We start from the raw sequence: 12286 nt of genomic DNA on the forward strand, positions 1-12286 counted from the left end.
ATACTGGTTCAAAAGCTCTACATAACAAGTTCTTCCCGATGAAATAATATTAACCATTATAATATAATGTGAAGTCAACAAAGTCCTCAGTACCAGCTCTAGTATAATGTGAAAGCAAAATGAAATCAGCACACACAAACACTTAGAGCCAAGATATGAAAGGTGTTTACAAGTGGTACGAGAAGTTATTTTTTAAAAATATTTTTTGATTGAAAATATATTAATATATTATTTTTATTTATTTTAAAGAATTACTTTTTACACCAACACATCAGAACAAACAAACAAAAAACTAAAAAAAAGCTTTAATCTAAAAAAAAATTTAAAATTTTATAAAAACACTGTTTATAATATAAAGACAAATAGCTCCTAGGTGCCCTTTCCTACCACATCACAAATAAAAGACCTCAAGCCTTTTGTGCCTGAGAAATTTAAAGGAAGTCAACAATGTGCACCCTCTGTAATGTCATGAGAAAATACTTGGATTTTGAATTTTTTTGTTTTAAATTAATTTTTTTTATATTATTTTGATCTCATGATGTCAATTACCCTGTAAAAGTTACCGTCTCTACTACTTTTATGTTTCTTCTCTCAACTGAATGGGTTTGGAGCTAAATTTCCTTTCCTTGTTGAGTGAATTTAAGTTTAAAATTCTCTTAATTCATTATTGTGTTCATTATATTTGTTCTTTATGCTTATGTCCAACCACCTGTTAAAGACAATGCTATGAGATCATCACTTCTTGTTCAAGGTGTCGTGGGTAATGCTGGAGGTTTAGCAAGATAAACATGTTTAGCTTTTGATTTTTAATTGCTAAACATCTATTTTAGGACAGTTCTGATCAGTAGGAGGTAGTTTGACATGGACTATTTTTAATTGCTAAACTCGTTTTTTGCCCAACTCGTGCTTGAGGGAAGATATTGAAAGCACTTTGAACAACCACGTTAAATCCCCTCTCTCTCACACAAAAAGCCATCTGCATCATGTATACTATAGAGCCCATGAAACTTTGCTAGCTAATGCTGAAAAGGATGAAATCTTAAGCACATCAGGTGATCATTAGCTTCGTTCCCTAGTGCATTTAGTTGGTCACTCCTTTAAATCATATATTATAATGACTTTGATGCCCTGCTTCTTATATTGAGAAAGTAGCATATCGTGAGCCCTGCATCCAAATAATCATTATGGTTGTGGTAAATTAAGCTAGTTAATATGTTGGACCACGACAGCAAAGGGTTTGCAAGCATGTTCTCTCTTTACTGCTTAGAACAACCCTCGAGCATTGATCAGTGATTCCTTTGTTGTCTTAGTGAAATTGTTGCTATTGATGATGTTGGAATTTAAGATCCTTTTAAATCAGTTAAACTCATCATTCACAAACATTTTACCTCAGTGAAGGCGAGGAATTGAGTTTCTATGAAGAAAACAACAATAGGAAGTGTTCATTAGTTTCTGCCAGTCTGAAAAAAGAAAGAAATAAATACTACAGATGTACAGTCAAATGTGTTTGAAGCACTAAATCAACTAATACTACAGAAATAAATACTACAGATGTACAGTCCATTTAATTCCCTGATATTAAAAGTGAGAAACATTTGTGATTTGCAAGAATGATGACTGACAGCACAAGGAATGAATAGCTTCAAGCGGGCTTCTTGCTTAGCTGAAGAATGTTATATCAATAATTTGAAAATATTAATAATATTTTTATTTTAAAAAAATATTTTTAAAATATCAAAACAAATAGTCTTTTTAGTCTGGTTTTGGACAGATACATGTCCGGCCAAGGCTATACATCACCAAATAAATCAAAGAAAAATGAATAACAAAACACTTGATTGTTGGCGAATAACAAAACGGTACCTATGATGAGAATTTTTATCATATCTGATGCATGATGTGGCACATGCATGATTTAGACAATTCACCTTATGGTGCCTATGATGAGTTTAATTATAAATGCATGATTTAGACAATTCACCAGCCACCTCCATGCTGCTTTGAAACGGAGCAGTATATCCACGCATCACTTTATACTGGTTCAAAAGCTATAAAAAATAAAAACACTGTTTATGCTATAAAGACAAATAGCTCTAAAATACTTGAAGCCTTTTTGTGCATGGAAAATTTACAGAAAGTCAATAACATGCACCCTCTGTAATGTTGTGAGAAAATATTTAGATTTGAATTTTTTTAATTTTAAATTATTTTTTTGTATTTTTATATCATTTTAATCTCTTATTTTTTAAAAATAAATTTTTAAAAATAAAAACTATTATTTTAATACATTTTTAAATTAAAAATACTTTAAAAAAATAATAACTATAACATTACAAAATAAATCTCCACAAAATTATTTTAATATTGGACGAAACAGTTTATTTGATCGGGGCAGTAAAGTTCTCGAAACAAATAAGAACAAACAAGTACTTAATAATATGGTTGAAGAGACATAATATAGTTGAAGAGACACACATTTCTTGAGAAGATGATAGCATAACCGAGCAACAAGAATATTAAATGGGTTGGCGCCCATTTCTTGACACAACACAGCTTTGTTCTTGCCCCTCCTAATTGATTTAATAGTTTTCATTTCCAGTTGGCCAAAGTACCGGTTACCAAACAAATAAAAAAAACAAATAATTTTTAACTTTTTTGAAAACAACTTTTAAAACATAAAAACAAATATAAAGAAATCCTCTGGGTGGAAGACTTGATGCCCTTTCCTTCCAAATCACAAATAAACAAAGAACAAGACCTGATGTGCACCCTCTGTGCATGATAAAATACTTGGATTTGAAACCCCCATTATTACAATTATACATATGCGTCTTAAACACGTAAAGCCTAAGCTACTGATTCAAAATCAGCCTCATCTTTTTTCCTTGTGGTGTTACTTCCGTCCTTTCCCTCCAGACTTACCCTGCCACCAGAGTCTTCCTCTCGTTTCCGCGACTGTTTCTCCACAAAACAATGGCGGTGTTTTTCTTATTTCTCTCTATCTTTTTGTTTGTTTATATCTGGAGATTCATCATACGACACCGTCATATATCTCCATCGCCATCTACTCATTCCACCTTAACCACCGCCCAACCACATAAATATGATGTCTTCCTTAGTTTCAGGGGAGAAGACACTCGTGTTGGTTTTACCAGCCACCTCTATGCTGCTTTGGACCGGAAACAAATCCTAACTTTCATAGATTATCAGCTTCGGAGAGGAGACGAGATTTCGGCATCACTTCTGAGAACAATTGAAGAGGCCAAGCTTTCTGTGATTGTTTTTACTGAAAACTATGCATCTTCCAAATGGTGCTTGGAGGAGCTTGCTAAGATTTTTGAACGTAGAAAAAATAATGGACAGATAGTTATTCCGGTATTCTACCAGGTGGATCCATCCCATGTAAGAAATCAAACAGGTAGCTTTGGGGGTGCATTTGCTAGACTTATAAGGAATAAAGCTCTGACGTTGGAAAAAGTGCAGAGCTTCAGAGGCGCTTTGACGGATGCAGCCAATCTATCTGGATGGAGCTTAGGGAATTCTGAGTAAGCTCTTCAAATATATCCCATGAGAAAATATTGGTTCATTTGTAATTTAATTTAAAATTATTGAGAATGATGAGCTCTGTGAATCCATATTTATTTTATTTGATTTTGAAAACGTAGTAGCAAAAACACTTGTATATATACTACGTGGTTGGTTGTTTTGTGTATTAAAATGTTTTTATATATATATATATATATATATATATATATATATATATATATTGTGTTTTTAGAATATTTTGATTTGTTTATATTAAAAAATATTTTTAAAAAATAAAAAAGTATTATTTACAGCTAAATGTTTGTATAGATATTAAGTGGTTTTTTGTTTTTGTGTTTCAAAATGTTTTTTTAAAATAATTTTTTTATTTTAAATTATTGTTTTTAGTGTTTTTAGATTATTTTAATGTATTTATATCAAAAATATTATTTTTTAAAAAAATATTATTTTAATATATATTAAAAAGTAATTATTACTATGTTTTAGGAGATAAAAAATAGATACTTAGGAATCCTTACGTTATATTTTACGAGGACATGTAATGTTTTCTTCTGTCTTTAAATAATATTCTATATATTTGAGTATGTTTATATGTTTCTTCTTGTTTGTTAGGCTGGAGTCTGAATTTATTGAGAAAATCGTTGGAGATGTTATGAACAAATTGCAAGCCATGTCTTCAAGTCACACTACGGGTCTCTTTGGAATTGATGTTCGTGTTAACAAAGTTGAGTCTTTGTTAAATATGAAATCTCCAGATGTTCTCATTTTAGGGATATGGGGAATGGGTGGTATCGGTAAGACAACGATTGCTCAAGTTGTGTGCAATAAGGTTCGTTCTCGATTTGAAGGAATCTTTTTTGCAAACTTTAGACAACAATCTGATTTGCGAAGAAGATTTCTTAAACGGCTGCTTGGCCCAGAAACTCTGAACACTATGGACTCCTTGAGTTTCCGAGATACTTTGGTGAGGGATAGGCTTCGTCGTATAAAGGTTTTCATTGTTCTGGATGATGTGGATGATTCAATGCGTTTGGATGAATGGAGAGATTTGCTTGAGGGACGAAACAGTTCATTTGGTCCAGGCAGTAAAGTTCTCATAACAAGTAGGGACAAGCAAGTGCTTAAGAATGTAGTAGACGAAACATACGAGGTTGAGGGGTTGAACTATGAAGACGCTATTCAACTCTTTAGCTCAAAAGCCTTGAAGAATTGCATCCCCACAGTTGATCATAGAGACTTGATAGATGAGATTGTAAGGCATGTACAAGGCAATCCGTTGGCTCTTAAAGTTTTGGGTTCCTCTCTCTATGGTAAAAGCATCGAAGAATGGCGCAGTGCATTGACTAAACTAGCTCAGGACCCTCAAATCGAAAGGGCGTTGAGAATTAGTTACGATGGGTTGGATTCAGATCAAAAATCTTTGTTTCTTGACATAGCACATTTCTTCATAAGATGGGAGCAAGACAAAGCAACAAGAATATTAGATGGCTTATATGGTCGGTCTGTGATTTTCGATATAACCACGCTAATTGATAAGTGTCTCATAAGTACTCCAACTAGTAACCTTTCTTATGACATTCTAGAAATGCATGATTTACTACAAGAAATGGCATTTAACATTGTTCGTGCAGAATCTAAGTTTCCTGGCAAACGTAGCAGGTTATGTCATCTTCCTGATGTCGTTCATGTATTGGAGGAAAATAAGGTTAAAGCTACACCCATTAAATGTCGTTCATGTATTTGCTCAAAAGTTGATGTGTTTGAGTAGATTGTATTATTGTTTGTTTATTCTTTATTCTTGTTTAACAGGGAACCGAAGAAATTGAAGGCATATCTTTGAACACGGCCATGTTATCGAGACACATACACTTGAAATCTGATGCCTTCGCAATGATGGATGGTCTTAGATTTCTCCATTTCAATCAATATAAGAGATGCCCCCCCGAAGAAGATAAAATTCTCCTTCCTCCTACTGGCCTCGAATATCTTCCTAATAAGCTGAGATATTTGAAATGGTATGGATTCCCTTCGAAATCCTTGCCCCCTTCTTTTCTTGCTGAACACCTTGTCGAGCTTGAGCTACGCGGAAATTTAAGAAAAATTGATCTGTCAATGGCCAAAAATTTAGAGTGCTTAATGCTCATGGACTGTCCAAGTTTGGAGCAAACTTCCATCAATGAAGTTCCACAATCAGTTAATCGCAAGTTGAAACGTCTTAATCTAAGTGGTTGCTCAAAGATCACCGAGTTTCCAGAGAATTTAGAGTATATAGAAGAATTAAATCTAAGTGGAACTGCTATTAAAGAGGTGCCCTCATCAATCCAGTTTCTCACAGGACTCCGCTCATTGAATATGAGTGGTTGCTCAAAACTTGAAAACTTCCCAGAAATCACGGTGCCTATGGAATCTTTGCAATATCTTGACTTGAGTAAAACAGGCATTAAAGAGATACCCTCATCATTTAAGGATATGATGTCTTTGATTACTCTATATTTACATGGAACACCTATCGGAGAGCTACCCTTGTCAATCAAAGATATGGTATGTTTGAGTATACTGACTTTGAATGGAACGCCTATTAAAGCGTTACCTGAGCTTCCCCCCTGGATGTGGTATCTAACAACACATGACTGTGCATCACTAGAAACCGTCAATATCGGCAGATTCTGGCATCTAATGGATTTTACAAATTGCTTCAAATTGGATCAGAAACCACTGATAGCAGCAATGCATTTGAAAATTCAGGTATCTCTCTAAACCCACTTGTCTTTCTTTCTTCTCTCTTTCTTGCTTGCTTCATCACATTTTCGAAATGTAACTTTTGTGTTACAGTCCGGAGAGGAGATCCGACAAACAAGACAGGGCGCAATTCGAATGGTTCTACCGGGGAGTGAAATTCCAGAATGGTTCGGTGAGAAAGGAATTGGATCTTCAATCACCATACCGTTGCCCTCAAATTGTCATCACCTCAAGGGAATTGCTTTTTGCCTTGTCTTTCTATTCTCTCTTGCCTCCCGTGACATGCTTCGTGAAAGCAATGGTTCTTCTGCTGTATATTTTGATTACCATGTTAAAAGTAAAAACGGTGAGCTTGATGGTGATGAAGAAGTCGTCTGCGCTTCCCGGGAAATGCGTTATGCATTATATTCCTTGATGCCAAGTGACTCAGATCACATGATTCTACACTACGAGCTCGATTTGGTAAATCATTTACGTAAATATTCTGGCAATGAAGTTACATTTGAATTCTACCATTTTTTGAGCAAACATGGGAGGAAGGTAGGTTCTGAGATCCGAAGGCCTTTCAAGTTGAAAAGCTGGGGGGTGTATCTGCACTTTGATGAAAATATACGTAAAAGAAAATTTTGGGAGATATAAAAGAAATTGAATGGGAGAAAGAGTTCTGTAATTACTGCAGATTGTTCTTCAATTATTACTTGGTTTTCTAGATAGCTGTAACTATTGTTCTTCCCTTGCAACTGACTAACGAACTCACTCTCTGTTATTCAACTAATTCCTCAACTAACTGTAACAGCCATCTAACTAATGAATACTAACAACAAAAGAAAAACAGTGAGTATTCAAGATTTTATTATTGCATATTTTATAACTCTTTAAATAAACTTAAAACTAGCTCAAAAAACTAAGAAATATGAAAATAAAAATGCAAATGAGAAATGAGTGGCAGAGCAAACAGGCAAGATCTTTTGCTAACTCAATATAAACCTTATCAAAATCACCTTTTAAAGAAAAGAAAAAAAAAACACGAAGATCAATTTTAAAAAACAAAACGTTGAGGGACATAGAAAACCTAAAGTCATCTTGTATCAACTTTCAAAACTTGTGATTCTACTCATGAGGCTGAAACTAACCCTGTAGAAGGTCAAAAAAGAAGAAGCAAAATCTTCCATAAAAAATGACGAGAGATTAATTAACAAAGAAAAATGCAATAAAAAAAGGACCCTAAACAAAGAACATGAGGACAAAATTCAACATAAAAAATTTGAAATCAAATGATAGGGATGAAACTAAAAAAACTCATTTAATCAAAGGATGAAAAAATTAAACAATGAAAAAAAAATTTGATGTAAAAAATAAATTAAACCAAATAATTAGGAATGAAATTGAAGAAAAAAATTAATCAAAAGAAGCTAAAAAAAATAGCAATAAAAAAAATAAAAATGAAATTTTTATTTTTTATTTTTTGAAAACAAAACTAATGTCAAATGATGAGATCAGAAAAAAAAAAGCCAAAAACAAAATATTAGCTCATGTTAACTTTTCAAACTCATGATCTAGGTCATTACACTAGAAGTACCATACATGAAAAAATCACGAAGGCTTGTCCTCAAAAAATTAAACATTGAATAAATAAATAAAATTATTAATGAAAAAGAATAAAAAAAATTTAAAAATGATAATTAAACAAATGAGGATGAAAATTGAAATAAAAATTAAATTAAAAGACAAAACTAAATTTTTTATTAGAGAGTTAAATTGAAAAGAAAAATATTTTTAATAAAAGGAAAAAATTAAAGAATAAGGATCAAACTAGAAAAATAATATGTTATAAAATTTGATTGAATGATGAAATTGAAAAACAATAAAACTTTCACAAATGGGGTAAGAAAAAAATAAAAATTAAAGAACAAGGACCAAGTTGAAAAAAAAATAATACATGACAAATTGAAATTGAAGGATTAAATTGAAAAAAAATAATATGTGACAAATTAAAATTGAAGAACTAAATTGAAAATAAAATAAAAACTTTTACAAAAAAAATTAAGAAAAAAAATTAAATATCAGAAAAAATTAAAATTAAAATTAAAATATTAACAACAACAAAAAAATAACTCTCTGATCACAAATTAACCAACTTCCACTTAAAATAAAATAGGTTTGACCACTGGATATGCCCCTACAGGGGCTTAAAAAGCAGTATATATGTCTTTTTACTGTTTTAAAAAGTAAACGACCTAAATACTCTCTGTTAACAACGTTATATTTTTGTATATAAAGGCTAAAAAATTTATTTTACTATACATAAAAAATAAAAAGGGTCACGTATATCCAGTCAAAAAATTATCCTTAACTCATAAGCCTTTGGTTACATATGCCCCACTCAAATAATTAATGACCACTGGTAATTTAAAAATATCAAATTATTTCTTATAAGCTTTTGGCTTTTTTTTTTTTGAAAGGGAAAAAAATATAATTAAAGCATTGCAATAAAAATGTTTTTTTTTGTGTGTGCATAGTGTTTTGGTAACATGTTCTATTGCTTCTAATAATTAAAAAAAATCATTAAAACTGACTTATTTAAGTCTTATTTAATTAGATTATAAATTAATATATCTTTTATCTTGTTTGTACGTTTTAAAAATGTTTTTAAAAAATTTATTTTTTTATTAAATTTAAATTAATATGTTTTTAGTGCTTTCAAATTATTTTAATGTGTTTATATCAAAAATAATTAAAAAAAATTATTAATATACATTTTAATACAAAAAATTATTTTAAAAAAAAACCACTTTTAAATTTGATAACATTATCATGTCTGACAGTTTGTTGTTTTCGTTCAGATACTTTCCATTGACTCCATGCTCTTTAACTAGGATGTGCTCATGTGTCTTATCATTCTATTTTACCTCAAAACTTGTGTTTGGAAACATTCCTGTAATGCAAATATCAGATTCATGGTTTGGTGTCAAGATCTCTATCAATCAGCTCATAAAGTACTCAATTTAGTCGTGTATGAAATCCAATTCCAGGTTCCTAACACGAGTCCAAGTTCCAATGGTGGATCAAGTTCTCTGAGTTTCAAGAGAAAAGACTTGATATGGTGGATGAGACTTTTCCAGCATATTTCATCATTTCTTTTCAATAAAATCATCATAATCATTATAATATAATATAAAAGTAAAAATATTATTATCGCACACACTTTAACTCAAGATATGAAAAGAAAAATAATTTTTTAAAGTATTTTTTAATTAAAAATATATTATTCTATTATTTTATTTATTTTAAAAAAATTACTTTTTATATCAATACATCAAAACAAACTAAAAAAAACTAAAAACAAATTAATCTAAAAAATAAAAAAATCAAAATTTATAAAAAAACATTGTTTATGCCATAAAAACAAACAGCTCCTAAATGCCCTTTCCTATTGCATCACAAATAAAAAGACCTGAAGCCTTTTGTACATGAGAAATTTACGGGAAGTCAACAATGTGCCCCTCTATAATGTCGTGAGAAAATACTTGGATTTGAATTTTTTTATTTTAAATTAATTTTTTTATATCATTTTGATCTCATGATATCAATTACCCTGTAAAAGTTATCTTCTCTGTTGCTTTTATGTTTCTTCTCTCAACTGAATGCGTTCGGAGCTAAATTTCCTTTCCAGGTTGTTGAATGAATTGAAGTTTAAAATTCTCTTAATTCATTATGGTGTTCATTATATTTGTTCTTTATGCTTATGTCCAACCACCTGTTAAAGACAATCCTATGAGATGATCACTTCCTGTTTAAGGTGTCGTGGAGGTTTAGCAAGATAAACATGTTTAGCTTTTGATTCTTAATTGGTAAACATATATTTTAGGCAGGAGATAACTTCACATTAAGAGAGTTATCTGTTCACTTTTGCCAATTTTGAATTAAAGAAGGAGAAAACTACTGGATTAGTCTTTAGTTTGCACTACATATTTGACCCTTGTTTCACCGTGGGTTAGATATTTTTTTTAATAAAAAAATTTATATATAGACTTTTTCAACACATTTTTGTATTTGAAAAAAATTCTAAGTGAAAATTAAAAAACTTATATGTACATATAATCAAATAAATTAAGAACTATGTGTGTTAATAAGTAAAAAAAATCATAAACAATGATTAAATATAACAATTAGAAAAATCAAGCGACATAGATCAAGATATTTAATTTCACAAGACATAATATTTAGGCAGTTGTATTTGCTAAATTTGTTAGTTAAAATAAATTTTTTATTCAATCAAACGATAATAAAAATAAACACACACATTAAATTGATTGAATAAAATAAAAGAGAAAAAATAATATGTAAGGCTACACATATTAGAAATATTTTTTGAAAATAAATTTCTTTTTATTTTAAAAAATAAAGTTCATTCTACAGGGATGCCTTTTTTATATTTTTTTCAATTGATCATTAACTCATTTTCAAAGTTCACTTTATAAATACTAGAAGAATGTTTTATTTTTGTATTGTGAGATTTAAAGCTCTTTAGTATATATATTATATATTTACAAGAAAAAAAGTTATGATTTTTCAGCGTGGGATAATAAATCCTTTTTTTATTTAAGTACTTCAACTTAGAAGAATAAGATAATCTCTTTTGAATGTGGTATAAAAATCTTTTGAAATAATCTTTTAAACTTAATTATTTATAATATATATATAGCTAGTGAGTCTGACTTGTAGCCAGACCTAGATATATCCAATTTTATTTTTTTGCCTCTTTAGATTGTTTTTTCTTTTCACTTTTGTAATCTTTTTTTTTTTAAAAATAAATTGATGAGATTTTTTTTTCCATAAAGTTAGGCCCTATTTTTATTAGGACCCAATAGCGTTGGGCTTTGTTGCCGTCAGGACCACCTAATCCTGCCATAATGCTGTTATGTTAATGTATTTTTTTTTTTTTGATGACCGGGGTGTCCGGCCAGCTTGCGCGCACCACAACTAATCCCCAGGCCCACTGAACATCCTGCAAACCCAATGAACAGGTAAGACACCACGGGGGTGACAGGGTACACAGAGAGGGATGAACCCGGAACATTCGCAAGGATTGAACTTGCAGTTGACCACAGGTATTAATGACCACAGCTGTTATGTTAATGTATTACTCCTGCTGCTGGTGGTATTCTTCAAATCGTCTTTCTTGAATTGGCTTAGCTTGGATGCATACAACAATGAGATGGGATCAGCGGAAGATCTGCAAGCTAAACTTTATGTTTAAGAAAAAATATCGTTTAAAAATTATTTTTAATATTAATATATTAAAATGATTTAAAAATATTATTTTAAAATAAAAAATAAAATTTATTTTTTATTTTTTAAAAAAATTATTTTTTAAAATGAAAAATATAAATGATATTTACATTAATTTTTTTTTGCTGTTGTTATTTTTAGTATGGTCTCCGTCACGCTTAAACTAAAACAAAACCTAATCAGCGATGAGGAGGTTTTCGGGCTACCAAATTTGGAAACGGAAAGAAAAAACTTTATTTATTTATTTTGGTTCTTAAAAACATAGTAAACAAGTATTAAGTAATTAACTGTCAATTTCTTTTTGAAAACAAAACCAGTTTTTTATATATATATATATATATATATATATATATATTAACATATTAAAATCATTAAAAAAAGTAGGGAAAGAGAGAGAAGACCCGCTTGTCCTCTCTTTCTCACTCATACTGATTGAAAAATCAAATGGGGCGTTTGCTTTTTTACATCGATCGAGGAAGCCATGTAAAGAAAGGAAAGGGCACAAGAAAGATGGGGTGGGGGTTGTTTCCTTTTGCTCTTTTTATTTTTATTTCTTTTTTTTATATTGAAAGTTTGAAAAACTTAATGAAAATAATACACGAAAAGTACTTTTTGATAGCTCTTCAAAATTTTATGACAAGAAAGGGAATGTCTTTTTTGCGTTCCTTTCGTAGTGAAAACATTTTTATTTAAAGCGATCCATCGCGAC

General features: G+C 30.4%; 1 protein-coding gene across 1 annotated transcript in view; it reads left to right on the top strand.

Annotated features, from left to right (window-relative positions):
* Positions 1 to 7128, top strand: part of LOC118051548 (disease resistance protein RML1B) — a 16352-nt gene extending 9224 nt beyond the window's left edge. Inside the window, 4 exon segments of the mRNA XM_073406575.1 lie at positions 3027 to 3545; positions 4159 to 5251; positions 5356 to 6291; positions 6379 to 7128. Of these exon segments, the coding sequence (XP_073262676.1) occupies positions 3027 to 3545; positions 4159 to 5251; positions 5356 to 6291; positions 6379 to 6924 (3094 nt within the window). The 3' untranslated portion in view covers positions 6925 to 7128.
* The last annotated feature ends 5158 nt before the right edge of the window (positions 7129 to 12286 follow it).

The sequence above is a fragment of the Populus alba genome, chromosome 19, assembly GCF_005239225.2.
Source record: "Populus alba chromosome 19, ASM523922v2, whole genome shotgun sequence".
NCBI lineage: Eukaryota > Viridiplantae > Streptophyta > Magnoliopsida > Malpighiales > Salicaceae > Populus > Populus alba.